At 56.2% G+C, this 18,783-nt stretch overlaps 8 protein-coding genes across 8 annotated transcripts; 4 read left to right on the forward strand and 4 right to left on the reverse strand.

The window, feature by feature from the left end:
* Positions 1 to 21: 21 nt before the first annotated feature.
* On the forward strand, positions 22 to 1,083 carry PHSY_001530 (hypothetical protein; the record flags this gene model as incomplete). The annotated part of the gene is made up of 1 exon (XM_012332158.1): positions 22 to 1,083. The coding sequence occupies one exon, from the start codon at positions 22 to 24 to the stop codon at positions 1,081 to 1,083; it is 1,062 nt and encodes a 353-aa protein (XP_012187548.1).
* A 351-nt stretch (positions 1,084 to 1,434) lies between these two features.
* PHSY_001531 (indigoidine synthase A-like protein) lies at positions 1,435 to 2,439 on the forward strand (the record flags this gene model as incomplete). Its single annotated transcript, XM_012332159.1, has 1 exon — positions 1,435 to 2,439. One exon carries the CDS (start codon positions 1,435 to 1,437, stop codon positions 2,437 to 2,439), a length of 1,005 nt encoding a protein of 334 aa, XP_012187549.1.
* A 270-nt stretch (positions 2,440 to 2,709) lies between these two features.
* On the reverse strand, positions 2,710 to 4,098 carry PHSY_001532 (4-hydroxyphenylpyruvate dioxygenase; the record flags this gene model as incomplete). The annotated part of the gene is made up of 1 exon (XM_012332160.1): positions 2,710 to 4,098. One exon carries the CDS (start codon positions 4,096 to 4,098, stop codon positions 2,710 to 2,712), a length of 1,389 nt encoding a protein of 462 aa, XP_012187550.1.
* A 2,679-nt stretch (positions 4,099 to 6,777) lies between these two features.
* PHSY_001533 (hypothetical protein) lies at positions 6,778 to 7,644 on the forward strand (the record flags this gene model as incomplete). Its single annotated transcript, XM_012332161.1, has 1 exon — positions 6,778 to 7,644. One exon carries the CDS (start codon positions 6,778 to 6,780, stop codon positions 7,642 to 7,644), a length of 867 nt encoding a protein of 288 aa, XP_012187551.1.
* Positions 7,645 to 7,658: 14 nt separating this feature from the next.
* On the reverse strand, positions 7,659 to 10,214 carry PHSY_001534 (glycosyl hydrolase; the record flags this gene model as incomplete). The annotated part of the gene is made up of 1 exon (XM_012332162.1): positions 7,659 to 10,214. The coding sequence occupies one exon, from the start codon at positions 10,212 to 10,214 to the stop codon at positions 7,659 to 7,661; it is 2,556 nt and encodes an 851-aa protein (XP_012187552.1).
* A 985-nt stretch (positions 10,215 to 11,199) lies between these two features.
* On the reverse strand, positions 11,200 to 12,090 carry PHSY_001535 (hypothetical protein; the record flags this gene model as incomplete). The annotated part of the gene is made up of 1 exon (XM_012332163.1): positions 11,200 to 12,090. The coding sequence occupies one exon, from the start codon at positions 12,088 to 12,090 to the stop codon at positions 11,200 to 11,202; it is 891 nt and encodes a 296-aa protein (XP_012187553.1).
* Positions 12,091 to 13,125: 1,035 nt separating this feature from the next.
* On the forward strand, positions 13,126 to 14,721 carry PHSY_001536 (hypothetical protein; the record flags this gene model as incomplete). Its single annotated transcript, XM_012332164.1, has 1 exon — positions 13,126 to 14,721. The coding sequence occupies one exon, from the start codon at positions 13,126 to 13,128 to the stop codon at positions 14,719 to 14,721; it is 1,596 nt and encodes a 531-aa protein (XP_012187554.1).
* A 135-nt stretch (positions 14,722 to 14,856) lies between these two features.
* On the reverse strand, positions 14,857 to 18,685 carry PHSY_001537 (4-coumarate-CoA ligase; the record flags this gene model as incomplete). Its single annotated transcript, XM_012332165.1, has 2 exons — positions 14,857 to 17,054; positions 18,583 to 18,685. 2 exons carry the CDS (start codon positions 18,683 to 18,685, stop codon positions 14,857 to 14,859), a joined length of 2,301 nt encoding a protein of 766 aa, XP_012187555.1.
* Between the last annotated feature and the right edge of the window lie 98 nt (positions 18,686 to 18,783).

Consider the following 18,783-nt stretch of genomic DNA (forward strand, 5'->3'; position numbering starts at 1 on the left):
TGTCCCAGCACACTGACGGCCATGCTTCGTCCGACAAGAACGCTGCGACAAGCGGCTCGCGCCGTCGCACGCGCACCTCATCCATCGCTCACTCTTTCCAATGCCGTCCGCTCTGCGCTCACCGCATCTACCAAGACTCCACTCGTGGCGCTCGAGTCTACTATCATCACCCACGGCCTCCCCTATCCTTACAATCTGGAAGTGGCCCGCGAGCTTGAGCAGACGGTAGTTGACCAAGGTGCCGTTCCTGCCACGATCGCTCTACTGGATGGTCAAGCTTTGGTCGGCCTTAACTCGCAGCAGCTCGAGAGGCTCGCCCGGTGCGCTGTTGACCAGTCTAAGAACGATGCCATCAAAGCAAGCCGAAGAGACATTGCTCATGTTCTCGCGAAGGGCAGTGATACCGTCGGTGGCACCACCGTGAGCGGAACAATGGTCTTGGCTTACATGGCTGGCATCAAGATCTTTGCTACAGGCGGCATCGGCGGTGTGCATCGCGGAGCTGAGTCGACCATGGACATCTCAGCTGACTTGTCCGAACTCGGTCGCACGCCCGTAGCAGTCTTTTGCTCTGGACCCAAGTCCATCCTCGACATCCCACGCACGCTCGAAGTGCTCGAGACATTCGGAGTCTCCGTCACGACGTTCAATCCCACTGGAGAGTTCCCCGCCTTCTACACCTCCAACTCTGGACTCCACGTTCCTTACGCCGGCAACGACACGCAGGCTGCCAAGTCCATCCTTGTCAACGCCCAGCTCGGCCTTCAGAGCGGTCAAGTTTTCGCCAATCCCATTCCTACTGAATTCGACCGCATCGGCGCCCAGATTCAGCAACGTGTCGAACAGGCAGTACGCGAATCGATAGAACAAGGCATCGACAAACGTGGCAAAGAGGTGACGCCTTGGCTACTCAAACGACTAGCAGAGCTCATCCCAGAGAGCAAGCAGAGCAATCGTGCGCTCGTCGTCAACAACGCCAAAAAGGCGGCGCAAGTAGCGGTCGAACTCGACAGAATGGAGAAGGAGGTTGAGCGTGCTGTCGACACACATGCTCTGGGTGGCATCCCATCGACTGTGAGTTGACTTTCGCCCGGTTCCGTCCTGTCCCACACTCAGCCGCATCGGATCCGGTTCCTCGATGTACGTACACGGCCGCACTGAGGTTCAATCAACAAAAGTTTGCATCCCAATCACTCAACCGAAGTGGGCGTCAATTGTATCTCGCAGTAATTGTCGCTGAACATTCGTAGCTCGATCTTGTTTTGTTCTGCTTCCACCGACTCTCAGGCATCGATCGTAAGGGCAAGAATCCTGTTCTTCGGAGCAGCAGCCGTCGATATCACCTCTCAGGCAAGGTCATCTGGGTTGGAACAGGTTGCGGCCACTACGTATCCAGGTCACGTCTCAGTGACCCTCGGGGGCGTTGCACGCAACATGGCCGAGACGGCTACCCGCGTGCTAGCTTCCTCTGCACCGTCCACGGTCAAGCTCATTTCGCCCCATGGAGATGACGACTTTGGCTTGCTTCTACGAACCGGTATGCAACAAGCCGGTATGCGGACCGATGGCCTTTTCGTGCCTCAAGATCCAGGCCGAGCGAAGAGGACGGCGGTGTGCTCGTTGATGTTGGATGATCAAGGCGATTTGATATCAGGTGTCGCGGACATGGATATCGGACAGACAGCATTGTATCCGCAGACAAGTGCGGATACACATGGACTACCAGGCCTGCTGACAGCTGAATCGCCTGAAATTGTCGTCTTTGACGGCAACATTGGAGGTGCGCAAGCGGATGAGCTCCTGGCTGCCTGCGAAACATACAGCGCTCGCACTGCAGAGTTTCAAGGACGGCGATTGCTTACGCTCTTCGAGCCAACCAGCATCTCGAAGTCGGCGATTGTATTGGACCATTTCAGCCTGGCCAAGCGCAACGGGCAACCTACGCAACCAATCAGCTTCGCCACGCCCAACGTCGTCGAGCTGCAACAAATGCACGCAGCATCAACACAGCTGGGCCTGGTACCATCGCCAACAATCGAGTGTTCATCATGTAACTTGAGCGTCGATCCCAGCATTGTGGAACCCGCAGCGGTCCTGCAGGCAAAGGCGCTGGTAGATGCGGGTATAATCTCCGTCATCCTACTCAAGGTCGGTCGTCACGGAGTCATCACGATCGATGCCGAGGGGGCACGACATCACCCGGTTTCCGCAGGCAAAGTTCACATGGTCAACACAACAGGCTGCGGCGACAGCTTTGCGGGCGCGTTTGCTGCCACACTCTCCCATTTCATCAAGGATCAGTGGCCGCAAAGCAAAGCAGAATGGTCCGAACATATCGACACGGCAGTAGAGGTGGGTCAGCGTGCAGCACGAAGCACATTGGCATCCACCAGAGCTGTCGGCGAGAACATGCACCTCTTGCTAAATAGCCACCTTTGATCTCAGTTATGTACGGGACACATATGATGCTCACAGTGATACCGCGCAGCCGTGTCCTATGGACTGTACGGGACAAATTGTTCGAAGGCAATGACAATAACGGTACGACAAAGGAAGGATTGAACCAAAACCAAGCAAATGCGTGCGTGCAGACGATAGGGGAATGACAACAGCGTGACCAAGAAACGAGCAACCAAAGAGACATGCTCCAAGCGTACAGAAACAACAACGCGGATCCGGGTAAAGGAAGGGATGACGACACGCAGCGAACTAGGCATATACCTCCTCGACGAGCCGATCCAGCCCAGCTCTTGCGCGCATTGCGTGTTCGACGGGTACTCCCTCGGCTTCGTCCGCCAAACTACTGTTGAACACCTCGACACTCCACGGCCCTTGATAGCCCGCGCGAAGGACGGCAGCCTGAACAAAGTCTCTTGTCGGTAGGAATGCGCCTCGGTCATACTCGCATGGGAATAGACGATTTCCCCTCGACCAGATCATTCTGGCCGGTCGCGGCTCGTCAGCGTTCGGTGAAGGCTTCAAGGGCTCAGGCATCCGACGCGCATCGCCGATCTGGAGGAAAAAGATCTTCTCTGCTGGCACCATGCTGAGCTTGTTGACCGACTGCAACACCGCAGCATGCGGATCAGCGTGCTGATCGGTGATTCCGGTCCTGGTACAGGGGTCGGCATACTCCCTGGCCAGAGTGTTGAACGAGTCGAGGATGAGGCCGACGTTGTCACGATCTGCATGCTGCACCGCCTGCCACGCGCGAGACCAGATGTCGACATGCGCTCCCCACGATAGCGCCTCGTAACCAATTCTGATTGGGCGAGCACGGCGTTCGATGGAGCCGCTGCAGTTGGCATGGTAGAAGGAGTAGACTGGGCCAAAGTGCTCGGCAAATTGACCGAGCTGGGCAAGATCGCGACCAATTTTCTCAACATCGCCTACGGTCGCGGGAGCGTGCTGATTGTTGGAACAGATGAGAAGCAGATCCGCGCCCAGCCTGCGCATGACCTCGAAGCGTGAACGAGCCCGGCGCAGTGCGAGCAGCTGATCTTGGGGACTCGCCCAACCTTCAAAGTCCCTCAACGGCTGCAGGCTATAGACTTGGAGATTGAGCGAGTCGCAGTATGAAGCAATGTATGAGGCGGCTGCCAGCTCCTGTCTATACGCCGTGGCGGTGCAAGGGCCCCACGCGTTGTAGGTCATCGGGAGACCGTCGAGGCCAGCCACCAGATCACCCTTGTCGTTGCGCACGAGCAGATCGTCATCAAGACCGGCGACAGCGACGTACTTGTCTCTTGATCGGATACCGTTGGCAGCGCAATACGGAGTGCCATTGGCTGACGAAGACGAGGTGGAAACTGAGGATGAAGACGAACAGCGTCTATCGAGATTCATGGGCGAATCGGGTGGAGTGAGGCCAGAGAAAAAGGGCGATGAAGACAGAGATGGAGTTGAAACGATCGCATCGCCGCGTTCCTGAATCTGACGGAACTCATCGGAAGCAGCGAAGGCGTCGAGGTCGTCCTGAAACAGCTCGATACCATCAAAACCAGCTCGCGCGATGGCACGGATCTTGGCCAGAAGAGAATGTCCCGCCGCGTTCGCGCCGACCGAGTGCGTAAAGATGGAATATGGATGAGCACGCATAATGGGTGGAGGGGTGCACAACAAGGACCAGCTTGTCCAGCAGGTGTGGCTGCTATAATGAGCTGTTAAGGATGCGGCTGCGCCTGTCCTGCCTGTCGAGATGCTACGCGGGTGGGCGTGTATCGCGATGGCAGCTGGATTGGGCAAGCTGATCAAGGGGATGATCGCGGGGTCAGAGATGATGGTAGTGCGGATAGGATAGACGAGAATAAGAGAAGACAAGGCATGAGGAGGGCGAGAACGATGAGGCTGCCCGAGAGACGATAAGGCCAATATCGATTTGATTTAGCACTCACGGCTCTCCCACTGAGAACGGACATGCTGCAGGATCGCAACCAGGCGCATGCGTTGCCGAACGACTTTAGACTACGGTGGAGGGCATTGACGCAGCTGAAGCCTCCTCTGACAGAGTGGGACGGGCGAGAGTGCTCGAGCATGCGTTTGGGCTTGATCCCAGGCGTTCCCATCTTTCGGCAAGAAAGGTTGAGAGGTTGGCATCATTTCCGTTGAAAGCGATCCGTTTCCGCTGAGTTTCCAGGGATGAAGAGGCAGGTGAGAATCGACGGTGGCTTGAGCTGTCAGGACTCGGATACCCGAAAACCAACGGCACCTGCATCGCAATCCCTAAGCGAGGCGGATAAGGGATGAGGCTGATCCTGCAGATCGACCTTGCACGCAGAGTGGCTGCAAGGGTGCGATGCGGCATGTCCTCTCACAATCTTTGCGCTGCTGGACCAACTCAAATCCGCAGTCTTGTTCGTGGAGCAAAGCATGTTACAGAAGATATGGCTGCAAAGCGGCAATAGGCTCATTGAAGCGACTGCCAGCATCTTTCTTGCAAGAGAATTACTCGCAGAAAGGGGACCCTCGATGACGACGGTCTAATTCAGGGCACAGATCGTCGGTTTCGATTGGCAGGTCCAGCTGCAACTGCAAGAGCACGCGCCCTCGTTCACGATACATCGGTTACGTTTTGCGAATCGCCTAGCCGAGACAAGATTTTGTTTGGTTGGTCGGTTCCCGGCATCGTTGAAGAGCTGAACCTATCACGTCTCAAAAGTACAGCCAGAAGTCCTTTCTCGGCTGTAGCCTATGTGGTCTAGGGTGGAGTCAAGGCTCCGTAGTACCATGAACGGTGTTCACAGAGCTCGACTGGATCACAGCACCATCTTTGGCCCTTTGCTGACTGTCGTCGAAGCGCAGGTACCGCTTTTTTGGCAGTATGGTCTCTTCTTTTGTCTTTGTTCGAACGCCGACAGCTGCCTTTGATTGACGCAAGAATAGCACGCACTCATTTCAAGCCAACGCAGTGAGCAAATACAATGCCAGCAGCAGTCGATCAAGGCACAGTGATCTTCCACAAAGAGCTTGTTGCAAACTGACATCGAGATCTGTAAAATTGTTGAGCACTGAACACCCCGAACGATCCAAACGTGCTGCTCGCATGACCGACATTGATAGCGAGACAGCGCAACATCCCTCACGAGAAGACCAATCCTGCCAAAGATGCACCTCTGTGGAGGGTCGGGCAGCGAGTTGAACGTGTCTGAGACGACCGTTGTTTGTACAGTAGCTTGTTTGCCGACGGCAAAGCGTCGAAGCCGATGTGCCCTGCATCGGATAAGCAACGCCCAATTTCGCCAGAAAATATCGCTATTCCTTTCCACAGATTTGGCTCAAGCTTGTCGCGCCAACTCCCAGTGTCTCCAAGACTCGGCGTATCGACCCACCAAACACTGCCATATCCCAGGCCGAGTCGCTATACCTCTGGCCATCCTGATGTCCGCCCACGGTACCATCGCTCGCTTGCCAATACGTCGGACTAGACCAGGCATGGGTGCTGTATGTTTCGGTTTGGGGCTCAGTTGGATTGCGTCCGAGCTCTAATCTTGTTCGTCGCCTGACTCGCTTCCGTCATCGTCCCGCAAGCAGCCCCTGGCCCGCTCCTAGGCTGCTCCCGTGTCTCCTTCGAGCCGGCATGCAGAGTCTCATTGCGGGCGTTCCGAGCCTGTTGGAGCAAACAAGCTCCATCCATAGTCGGGCTCATTCGTCTGTCCTCTGCATTGAAATCGCCTTCCATGCTGCGACGGGATGCGAACGAACTCCAGAACAATTGGCGTATTGACGTAGCTTGATCAAATGTTTGAGCGAATGAGAGCTGTATGAACTGGCTTTCGGCCACGGACTTGCCACTTCTACGAAAAGACGTGCGGATGCAAGAATAATCTAAGCGGTTGGCCATGAACAGAGTCAGAGAGACTGCCATCTCCACGCGACGAGAAAGTTGCATACGGACTCCTCGTGCGGAAGCGTGAGACTAAGAAAGACTCTCTCACTTTCAAGTTGGATCAAGCAGCCGTGCTACTTGTGCAACACTGGCACGCAACACGGATCGAGAGGCGCCCGACACGATGCTATGGAATCCATCAGGAAAGACGCTTGGCGCAAAGTGGAATTCCGCTTCAAGATCAACTTGCTCGGATTTCGGGGGTTTCGCCTCCACTCTTTCGCCTTACCTCGCCGAAGATCACAAATCACAATGGCCAAGCGGTCACACCCTCAACACCATCATCACAACTTCATTATCGCCAATCTCGACCACCGATCACGATCACGACAACGGTCACCGTCACCACCTACTCGCTCACGTTCGCAAGCCCGCCTGCTACCACAGTAGATATGCTGGCCGCCGAACCGCCCTTCTCGCTCGATGTGGGCTCGTCAGCTGCCATCGACGAGCTGCTGACAACGTCTCACCCGGCCTCCTTTTCCGGCTTACTCGACGAGCCTCTTTCCACCCGTCTCGAAGTCTTTTGCTTTTTCCTCGCCAGCGATCAATCCCGCACAGATGCTCTCCGCAACTCGCAGGTCCCTCGACCGCTTCTACCACTGTGCCTGGTCCTGCGCTACCTCGTTCTCAAGGAACAAGGCCGATTGGGAGAGTCGAGCAAACGCTTCAACTGGTCTCTCAAACAGGTACACGCCGCCGTAGCAGCAGCATTTCGTGCGTATACCATCCACGAAGCACTCAAGTCAGATTCAGGACCCACAGAGCTTCCTGCTGGGCTCTCTTACCCGGATGCGCTCAGCGTCGACCCCACCACGCGTGACATCCACCTTCAGTCGAGTCTCCAGCTCACCCTTCATTCAGCTTATCAGCTCGCTCAGACGCTGCTCCTCTGTCCAACTCCATTTAGCGCACCACCTAGCGCTCTCGTCCTCGGGTCACTCTTCCACACGATCGCACAATCGACGGAAGAGACAACACGCGACACCATCGCGGCTATCTCCACACCCGTAGAGAACGCAATGCTCGATTGGATCCTGCACGACACATTCGATCATCTAGCTATCGACGTGGAAGCGCTGCGCAAGGCAAAACGGGAGCGTAAGAAGGAAGAGAAGAAATTGCAAACAGCCGCCGCGGAAGCAGAAAAGAAAAAGAACGCCAATGCCAAGCAAAACGCCATTCGTTCTGGTTTCGGCCTTCTGCAGCTTGACGGTCAAGACGGGCAAGACGACAGCGAACAGGAAGAATCGGAATAGGAATCAGAAGGCGCTCATGCCTTGGTCTTCTCCTCTTCCTGAAACTCAAAAAAGCCGCCTGTCGACAGCGAAGCAGGTTCGTCTGCAGGGTTGTCGCCGCATCCGTCGATCTCGTTCTCCGTCAGAACAATCTCTACCTTCCTCTCGGCATCCGCTTGACCAGGGAAGAGGTCATCGAAGCTCATCCTGCAGCGCGAGCCGTGCGGCTTGCCATCGATCAGCACGCGCTCCACATATGCCTTGACGCCCTTCGCGATCGTTCCACCGATCGACCGTTCGTCGTAGCCGGTCACCGTCACAGTGGCTTTGCCGAGCACAGGGTTGTTGATCGTGTAAGCCGGCATGAACGGCGACAGCACCAGTAGCTCTTTGGTTCCGGGCGTCGGGTAGAATCCAAGCAAGAACCATCCGAGCAACGAAGCCATGGCTGCATTGTCGTCGTTGCCTGGAATTCCGCCGGGCTTCAACGAAAAGTTATCGTTCACCACCTCCCTTACCCTCTGCACACTACGATACGGTTTGCCGATAAAGTGGTACATGGTCGGCGTGTCGAAGCTCGGCTCGTTGCCAGGTGCGTAGTATCCCTTGCTGAAGAAGTGGTCCAGTCGTTTCTCGAAGGTGGCATTACCTCCCATCAACTGGACCAGCCCGTTCCTGTCATGCGGAGCGTAGTAACTGTACTCCCACGATGACGACTCGTAGACACCGAAATCGTTCTCGGGTTGCAGGCTGCATGCATGGCTAGAGTTGTTGTCGAGTGGGGAGCAGAACGTCGGATCGCTCGCCATGAAGGTGCCGTTGGCGAAGCGGCGCTGCACGAAATTGGTGAAGCCATCGCTGGTCGTGTGACGATCAAAGTTGAGACTGTAGTTCAACGACGCCTTTGCGTATCGCTGCATATCTTCTTCCGGCTTGCCCAATGCCTGTGCCGTCATTGCCGCCGTGAAATCACCAAAGGCATATTCGAGCGAACGACTCGCCTCTCGCGTCTGCTCTCCTACCGAAGCCGGGTCGAGGTAACCGAATGGAACGTAGCCGTAAAGCTGGTAGGGACCGGCTTGACGACCCTCGTACTCCCACTGCGGCGATGGCACGTCGAGATCATGCTGCATCGCCTGGTACAGCTCATCAGTGTTGACGCCGAGCGACGCTGCTGCCTTGGCGTACTTGACGGCAAAGTCGGCGAGCACGGGCACGCCGTTGTTGGCACCCTGAACGTAGCCCTTGACCTGGTTGGCACGGCACTCGGGGAGCCAGCCTTCTTTCCTCCAGCCATCGATGTACGTCTCCACGATCTGGGCAAACTCGACTGGGCTCGACAGCGACAGGAATGGGAACAGCGTGCGGAAAGTGTCCCAAGTGCAGTACATGCCGTCAAAGTAGGGCGACGTCGTGGGGAACGGGCCATCCTCGGTAGCATTGTTGGGCGAAAGGAAGGTGCGGTAGAAGCTCGTGTAGAACAAACGTCGGATGTAGTCAGGTGTGGAAGGGCTCAGCTGGATACGTTGGAGCTTCTCTTCCCACTGCGACTCGCTGGCTGCAACGGTGGCGTCAAAATTCCAATCGCCGATCTCGCTTTCCATATTGCGGCACGCATTCTCTGCTGAGGCAAATGACACGCCACGACGTATGGTGATGGTGACGTCCTGCTCGGCCTGCGAATTGGTCTCAAATCCGACAACTGCACCCGCTTGATACTGTCCGACCTCCTGTGCCAATCGAACCCAGTGATCAAGATCGGTGCGCTTCGTGTCGTAGCCCTGACGGTTGCCGCCAAAGAATGCATGCCTGGACAGCTGCTGCTTGCCGTTGAACTTGAGATCAACGCACTGGAAGGCATGATAGTGAAAGTCGCCCGGGCCGAAGGAGCTCAACCAGGTGCCGTTCATCATCAGGCGGCCCTGCTCCCAATCAGCCTTCATCTCGCCTCCTCTGAAAGTGCCAGGCGAGTCGTTGGTCCAGTCGAGCACCAGGTGCGGAGTCGACTTCATGCGCTGCATCTCGTGTGCGGGGAAGGTGTACTTCTCGAGCGTGCTTCTGCGGGCGCTGGTGAGTTCGATCTTGATGCCATTGTCGAGCGTAGTGGTGAAGTAGCCGGGCCGGCCGTGATCTGTGTGGTTGCGGCGCAGACGCTTGCGTGGGTCGAGAAGCGTTGGGCACGCATCGATCGCGTTGTTGGTGCACAGGACGGGCATGATGCAGAAGTTTCCGTAGCTACCGTCGCTCGACCCGGTGCCGGAATCGTGGAGAGGGCTGACGCCGCGCGTGGGCTGGTCAGACGGCCAGACGTAGCCTGCAGGAGCGTAGCCCTCGACGTTGATCGTAGCCTTGGCCATACCGTAGGGAACCGAGGCACCTGCAAAGACATCGCCCGGATCATTGTTGGCCTCGGTGCCGACGAAGATGTTGACAAATTGAGTCAAGTTGGCGTTGGCGCTTGCGACTAGGGTCGGGTCGGATTCGATCACAAACGGTTGTTCTGGCGTCTTACCGCCATGCAAAGGAAGCGTTCGAGCGACAGTCTGATGACGGAGCGCTCCGAGAATGAGTATGGATTGGAACACCCGCATTGCCTTCGTCATCTTTAACGACCTGAAGGGGGATCTTGAGAAAGAGGAGGAAGCGGATGGGGAGATGTGGGACAGCGCTCATTGGTCGTGAAGCTCGTCTTTTGTAGCCTTCGAATCTGGCCAGTGTTGCCGCTTTTCCCTGCATCTGTGTTCTGTGTAGCGTGCAAGCACTGGTCGGAAACCCACACTGCCAATGACCCACCAGCAACATAGCGGCAAGGCTTGTCCGATGTGGGTCAACTCACAGCCGAGATGTCAACGTAGTCACTGCTGCCACTGCCTTGCATGCGACATTTTTAGCGCGACTCAAGGCAAATGTGGGCTTTAAAGGCACCCGACGCCGAGAAACGGGCGTGGACGATGGGACGAACACCGTGCTGCGGGTCTGAGTATCTCAGAATGCATACGCTAGCCTTGTGTACAATACATTCGCTAGAATCTCCGAAAGCATCATGCATCTAGAGTCTTGTTAGCAACCTTGTCAGATCAACGACGTGGGTACGTCTTTCAGAGGAAGGGATGCAGCACCGGCGGCAAAGTGGCTGTATCGTATTTCATCCCGCTCGCCCCACTCGGCCTGTGCCGCATGCTGGCAATCCGAGACCCGCAAATTCGATGGCTAGACGACACGGGCCCTTTCTGGCAGGCGAGGCTCTTTGGGGTACAGTCAAACCCTGCAGACGAACCAAGTTGCCATGTCGCAGATGCATGAACGCGTTTGGATGCCAAGTTCGGATATGCGCCGTGTCGATACGGCTGCAGACAGCTGCAAAGAGTCTGCTAGACAGACCAGGGGCCACCGTTACTTCATGTTGGCTGGATGGAGTGTCCACCAAAGGACTTGGCAGCGTTCCAATTCAACTTCACAGCCGCACAGACCCGAGCTGAGCCGCACGCAAGGGCAAAGGATAGCAATAAGGCTTTTGGAAGGTTCAAGCGATGCAGATCTGCAGACGAAATGAAGTAGGAGACGATGATGCAATAATCAATTCTTGGAGCCGATGAAGGGGACGAAGCACGGGACTTGCTCCTTGTAACGCTTCCACTCTGGCTTGTCCTTGTGCTTGTCGTCACCGCTCTTCTCGAGCATGGGCACACCGGAGATGAAGCGAATGAGGCCGTACTCGAGCAAAGGGCTAAGAGCTGCGAGACCCACAGCCCAGGTGGGGTAGAAGGTACCGGCGCTGGCAATGGCGGTTGTGGAGAGAACAAATTGACCGGCCCACAGGCTGACCTCGCCGAAGTAGTTGGGATGACGCGACCAGCTCCAGACACCTGAGCTGATGAAGGGTTCCTTGTGCTTTCCGGCCTCCCTGTCCTCCCTCCACTGCGACTTTTGACGGTCTGCGGTTACTTCAAGGCCCATGCCAGCGATCCAGATGGCGAGACCCAGGTAGTCACGAGGACCAAGAGGAGGTTGGGAAGCCTTGGGAATGGAGTTGACGAGGTAGACGGGGAGCGCGGTGATGGCAATCCAGGTGGCCTGCATCATCCATGCACCGAAGAACTTGGGAGGGCTCTGCTTGATCTCATCGAACCTGCTGTCGCCGCCCGACTTCTTGATGCGTTGGAAGAGGAAGCTGCCGAGGCGAATGGCCCAGAAGAGGGTGAGTCCGGTCATGATGGTCTGCCTCGGATGAAAGGCGGAAAGGGACGTAGGCAAAGAGATGTTCTTGAACCCATCAATGTATCGTGCGCGAATCCATGGCATGTAGAGCGAGGCACCGGCGGCCGAGATGAAGCCGAGAGAGCCGCAGAGGTCGTAGTACTTTTCGGTCTTGAGTGGGACGGCGATACTGGCGCATGCTGCCTGGAAGCCGTAGATAAGGCCGAGAGTAGGCAGGAGAGCCTTGAGGCCAACGGTGTAGGTGCTCATTTTGGACGAGCCGCGTACGATCGTGACAGGGATGGGGTGAGGGAGGACTAGATAGCGACTTTTCGTGCGAGCCTATATGTCCTTCTGGCTATCGCGAGACGACGTCAAGGACACCGAACGGCTTTGTGACCCGCGGGTGATGTTAGGCAATCAAGTGACGTGGTGGAAAGTGCTGATTCACGGCGGAGTCGGATGCAAGCAGCTTCGGAAGGGTGATTGCGAGCACACAGCTGCCAAAGGTGGCCCGATCGTCATGATGGAATTCATGCAACAGCGAGCTGCAGCTTTTCTGACATCAACACCAAAGTGGAGGCGAATCTCCGCGGAAGGGTATCAACTCGATTTTAGCTGTACATGTTCTGATCAGAGGTGTAACACGTTCTGCTCCGAGCAACAATCGAATTCTACTTGTGCATGGATGCGGATGTGCGGACGATTCTTGCAGCTCGGCAAGCAATGATGATCATCGCTGTTCGTTCCATGCCTATCGATGTCCTCCGTTTCGCGCCTGATAGCTCGCTTGCGTTCTGGCCAAAACCATTCCATTCGCCCACTCACGGCTTGACTCTCTTCCGAGCGTTGGTTGCGTTGCACCTGTGAGGAAGAACAAGACGCAGGTGTCTTTGTGGTGACGGTCGAAAGCAACGCGACGCCAACATCGCACAAGTGCACATGCGAAACGTCGATCTTGGCACTCTGACTCTGTGGCTGTCAAAACACTCGAATTCCGCCTTTGGAGACAGCCGCTGCACGTCGGTTTAGCCTCCGTCACCTGTCAATCACCGAATGTGCATTTTTCTCATTTCCCTCGATTCTAGACCATTTGGGCTTGATGTTGACGCATCACAGCATCACTGTTTGCTGTACACAGCAGCAGCCCACGATCTTCATCTTTCAGATTCCGATGTCCAGTTCGGTTGCAATCAGAGTGCCGGTTCCATCCATCCCTCCCTTCCGATCCGATTCGGCTTCCATCCCTTCTCTCCTCCACCATAACTACCGTCCACCGACATCCATCGATCCGTGTCAATCGCCATGTCGCAGCAGTACTCGTACGGCGGCGGAGGTTCAGGCGGCTACCCGCCCCCGCCTCCCCAGATGCAGCAACCAGGCTCGTACGCCCAGGGAAACTACCAAGGTCAACCTCAGGGCGCCCAGGATCAGTACTACAACGGCCAGCAGCCGCAAGGAAATGCTCCTCAACAGTACTACGGTGGTGACCACAAACAGCCCCTCAAACCCGAAGGCTTCGAAGGCCAACGTCTCGAACCCAAACCCAAGTTCCGCGATCCCATCTTTCTCGTCCTCTTCCTCGCCGTCTTTGGCGGCTTCATCGCTCTTTCCGTCATCTGTCTTCGCGGCTATTCCAACTCCAATATCAACGAATCCATCGGTCAAGGCAATGTAGCTGGTAACACGCTCAACGGCCAGACCGCCATCATGTTCATGATCTGCTGCGCTGTTGCCCTCGTCTTGTCCTTCATCTACATCTTGCTCGTTCGAACCTTCCCCAAATTCATCCTCGAGGCTACCCTGCTCTTGACCACGCTCGCCAACGTCGCTTTCTGTGTCTACCTCTGGGTCCGAGGCAACACCGCTGCCGCCATCATCTTCACCATCTTTGCCGTGTTCAGCGTCATCGCCTACTTTTTCATGCGCAAACGTATCCCGCTCGCAAAGCTCATCCTCGTCACCGTCATTCGCACTGCTGAGCAGTACAAGAGCGTCTACGTCGTTGCTCTCGGCGGTCTGATCGTCGAAACCGCATTCAGCGCTTGGACCAGTTGGGTGGTGGTCGCCACCTACCAGCGTTTCGAGCCCTCAGGTCAGGCAGCAGGTAGCAGCTCCAGCAACGCTTCTGTCATCGGCTTGATGGTCTTCATCGTCTTCTCCTACTACTGGATCTCCGAAGTCATCAAGAACGTCGCCTTCACGACCGTCGCCGGTATCTTTGGTGTCGCCTACTACAACGCCAACAAGGTCGCCCACGCTGCTTGGGGCGCTTTGCGTCGATCCATGACCTACAGCTTGGGTTCCATCTGCTTTGGCTCGCTCATCGTGGCCATTCTCGACATGCTGCGTGCCCTGTTCAATCTGCTCCAAAGTCAGGCTGCTTCAGATGGCGATTTGACCGGTCAGATTCTTGCTTGCGTCGCAGGCTGCTGTGTCGCTTGCATTCAGGGGCTCGTCGAATACTTCAACCGCTACGCCTACATCAACATCGCCCTTTACGGAAACGGCTACATTGCAGCTGCCAAGGAAACCTGGTCTCTCCTCAAGGACCGAGGTATCGATGCACTCATCAACGACAGCCTCGTCAACATCGTCTTCAACTGCGGCGCCTTCATCGTTGGACTGCTCACGGCGCTCTTCGCCTTCATCTACGAGCAAAAGACCAACCCGCAGTACCTTCAGAACGACTCGGGTTACTACTCCATCATCTTGTTGGTCGCCTTCGGTCTCGGCTTCAACATCGCTCTCAGTGTCGGATCAGGAAGCATCGCCAGCGGTGTCAGCACGTACTTTGTGGCTTTGGCCGAGGATCCGTATGTGCTGCAAGGAAAGAACCCGGAGCTGTTCGAGATGATCCGTCAACAGTATCCTCGCGTCGTTCAGGGCGTCGGTCACTAAAGCCTCCCACCGAAGAACCGTCTCACATTAACTGCTTTGTTCATACCTGCTGTCACTTGACGGCACTCGCTCATCTATGTCAATACCATTATCCCACACTCTTGTAGTCGGGTCAACTCGTTCCATTGCGACGTTCTACAACTTTGCCATCGCGCCAGGCGACGTGATTTTCCTCGACTGCTTCACGATCTGAACTCGGTACCCCTTTGCTGCAGCGATGTCCTTCCTCAACAGTTTGCCGGTTGGATTCCTCGGCGCTGACGGGGAGAAGAGGTAGACGCTTGGCCACTTGTAGTATGCCGTCTTGTCTCCCACCCACGTATGGAGACGCGATGCCAACTCTCGCATCTTGTCCTCTTGGCTGAGCATTTTCTTGTCCTTTGGCACAACAAGCAGGAGGACCTGCTCTTCACCTGTCGAAGCGTCCTGTACAAATCCTGTAGCGGCAGCATCGACAAGTTCTGGGTGGGTAGCGAACAGGTCGTCCAGTTCAGCAGGCGGTACCTGAAATCCTTTCACTTTGATCAGCTCCTTTGTCCTTCCTGTGATCCACAAACGTCCATTTGCATCCAGACAGCCTTCGTCTCCAGAACGGTACCATCCGTCATCGGTGAACGCCGATGCAGTCAGCTGCACGTCGAGCGCAGACTGCGTTTCGGAAGAGAGGCCCGAAAAGTAGCCCGACATGACAGCAGGTGCGCGGATGAGCACCTCACCGACCAGTCCTGGATCGAGCGGCGCACGCTCACCACGAGCTCTCGCTTGGCGGGAAAGGGTGACAATCTCCTGTCGTCGATGTTCGGCTTGCTCCTTGCTCGTGCCTGGCAGCGATCGGATTTGGATTTCGGTGTTGGGGCAGGGAAAGCCCGCGCTACCGAGCTCGTCGCGCAATGCCTGAGCGTCGGCATCCAGTCCCAACCCACCGGTCTGCGAGGTAGAGCAAGTTTCGGTGGTGCCGTAGCCGAGCTGGATGTATTTGCCAGTACGTTCGTACACTTTGCGCACCACTTCAACAGGGACAGGAGCACCACCGGTGAGGAACGCGGCTATGCTGGAAAGGTCAATGCCTTTGCTTTGCGGAGAGGCTGGATCGAGGTGTGGGCAGGAGCGCAATGCGACGGCCACCGCCGGGGCAATGTGGCTGAAAGTGGCACGGTAGCGAGTGACAAGTCTAAGGTAGTAGCCCAGATCGAATTTGGGCGAGGACGGGATGATGAGCGTGGTGCCGAAAGCGACCGTGGGGAGCAAGACGGTTGCCAGACCGTAGACGTGATACCACGGCGCCAGTGTGATCCAGCGCTCACCACCACCGCTTGCGCCTCTGGACGTTCCGGTAAAGTGCGGATTGGTGTCCCATACTCCCAAAGTGTTGCTCACGAGAGCACGATGACTGATGAGCACGCCTTTGCTCTGACCGGTTGTGCCGCTGGACCAGAGCACAAAAGCGATTCTCCTCTGCTGTTCTTCGGGTGTCATGGGCGCGGGCGAAAAGGCAGGACGGTCGAGACTGGCGATGCTGCCTTCTGCCTTGCTGCCTGTGGGAGGCAGCAAGAGATGTGTCCAATCGCGAGGGTCGTGAGCCGAGGCGACGCCGTGTCGATTCAAGTTGTTGCCGTAGTAGTCCATGCCGGACGTGACATCGACGGTCCAAACTCTGCGGCGACGGAAAGGAATCTGGTTGCTCTTTTCGAGCCTCGCTGCTTCGGCCTGGTCCCAATCTTCTGCAAGCTGACGAGCCCAAGCTTGGATCTCGGATCCCGGAACCTGGCCGTTGTCGGCAGGAGGTGAGTCGAGAAGAAGCTGAAGAGCCTTGCGGAGCGGAACTTCACCTTCTGCACCGACGGTGGTGAAAAGGACCTGCGGACGAGCTTTGGCGAGGATATAGGCAAGCTCGCGTGGGCTGAGGTATGTGGAGATGGGACAGACGGTGAGGTTGGCAGCAACGGTGCCGAGTGCGACAAGAGGCCAGACGATGCCGTTGGGTACGTGTAGGAGCACGGTGGTTCGCGGTGCGTGAATCGGCTCGCGAGGTCTTTTGGGATCCGACACGAAAGCCGGTGGTGGACCGGTCAAGGTCTGGAGGGAGCGAGCGAGACGCAAGCTGTCGGCTTTGAGTCTTGCCCAGCTGAGCTGTGCACCGGTGCCATCGTGGACCAAGATGGGACGCTGCTCAGGGATGGTGGTGCCGTCAAAGGTGTGATTGGGGTATTGATCGGCAAAGTGGTTGGCATGATGCTGAAGCGGGTTGCTGAAGAGGAAGGTGTGAAGGTTCTGATCCTGTGGAAACGGGACTTTGAGGCCAGAGGTAGTTGCCGTCATGATGAGGCGTGGTACTGTCGAGAGGAAAGGTGGGGAGTGAGGAAAGGATGATCACCTAGCGGGGGATCAGGAGGTGGGGCAGGAGCCGCGAACAGCAGCTGCTTATATTGAGCTCAAAGAGCGACTGAAGGCTGAAATGTGTGGGGCACCGCAGCGCGAGAAGGAAGACGTGAAGGGTGAGGAGGACAGCAATGTGGTTCTATTGCAAACCTGTACGAGAAAGCGAGCAAGAGGAACTTCTCTCCGCCGAAGCAAAGGCTCGAGGTCATCGGCTGTCACGGCAATCACGTTCCTGGTTGACAGCCTGGTTTTCCCGGCCCGCACTTCGTCTTCAAATGTCGGACATACTCCTTCTGTCCTTCTTTCAAGATCACACTCTTTTGCCCACCAACCCCCCTATCGGCTTGATTTTCGCGGCACGAAGAGACGAGCGGAAGCAACGTAGAATGCACCCCCGCACAGACTGACTCTGTCGCATCAGGGAAAAGCGGGGTTGAGAAGTGTGACTGCTCTGGTGCCCTGAAAAAGGTTAATTTTAGTAATATAGTACAGTTGGCGACTCTGCGCGACTCGTACAAGGAATTCAGGGTCCTTCTCGAAAAGGCTTTGTCGGCCGTCGGTCTTGCTGCTACAAGCGCCTTCCCGCGCGAGTTTGGATGGAATGGGGGAGCATTCCGGCCGTGAAGCATGGCCCGTCCGTCCATGTCAGCCTTGGCCTGATCATGGCAATCTTGACGCCGACCACATGCACAACATGCTAGTATATGGATAGTACTGTGCCGCTTTGACGTCCGTTGCAACACAGGGCTGTGCCAGGTCGAGGCCTAGTGATCTGTGGAGACGATGTTTCTTAGAGTTTGCCGCTGTTGCACATTTCAGTCTAACACCGCTCGAATTCTCTTTGGTCGGCGAATCAAGCTCGCGCCGAGCGGCAATCTAGAGGCTGTGCTTGAAATCATCTGGTCGTGTGAACATGGACAAGTCACCGGCATACCCAGGGCTCTGCTCGTCAACCTCGTCTGATGGAGGCTCAAGTTGTTGTGCAGCGAAGCAACAACAGCAACAGCTACTTGATCGCACTGATGACTTGACGAAGTTGATCGACCTCAATGTCACAGCCATCGAAATGAATGAGCTCATTTTCCTCTGCCGTCTGAGATTCGTGACAGGTCAATATTTCATTTCATAAAAAGGCTTCTGCCGCTGCCAACCCAAGGTTTTGCTGCGTCGTGACGCACTGACTTGCCTTGATTCTACTTGCATGCGGTACAGCTTACAGCGTATGTTTCCGCCTGCGGACGTCCCATCCTGTTAAGGTCAGATCATCCACAGAAAAATGCTGCTTGCGAGAGGCGCGTTGTTTGCGAACCACCAAGAAAATGCTCCTGCCGAGCTGGCAAACGCGCAAGGCAAGTATATGCGAAACTTGATAGCCGAGCCATTTGCTACAGAGTGGCAAGCATGTTTGGGCGATCTTGGCATGCCGAAACCCCTTCCAGGGACTCCGATCGGATTTGCTTTGCTGGTTCGAACGCCGCACACCCTCGAACTCTATCACAGCCCGCCCGCTGGTAGGAAGGCAGTTCTGAGTGGCAAAGCTGTGCTTGTCTCGGCATCCTTGATCGGTCAACCGCGACGCTCCCATCATCCGGGCCCTGCTTCGATCCACCCTCGACCTTATCCTCCTGTCCTCCGTCACCCTTCCGCCACCTTCCCAAGCGCTGGACGCATACACGCCCCTTT

Source organism: Pseudozyma hubeiensis, assembly GCF_000403515.1.
Source record: "Pseudozyma hubeiensis SY62 DNA, scaffold: PHS17, whole genome shotgun sequence".
NCBI lineage: Eukaryota > Fungi > Basidiomycota > Ustilaginomycetes > Ustilaginales > Ustilaginaceae > Pseudozyma > Pseudozyma hubeiensis.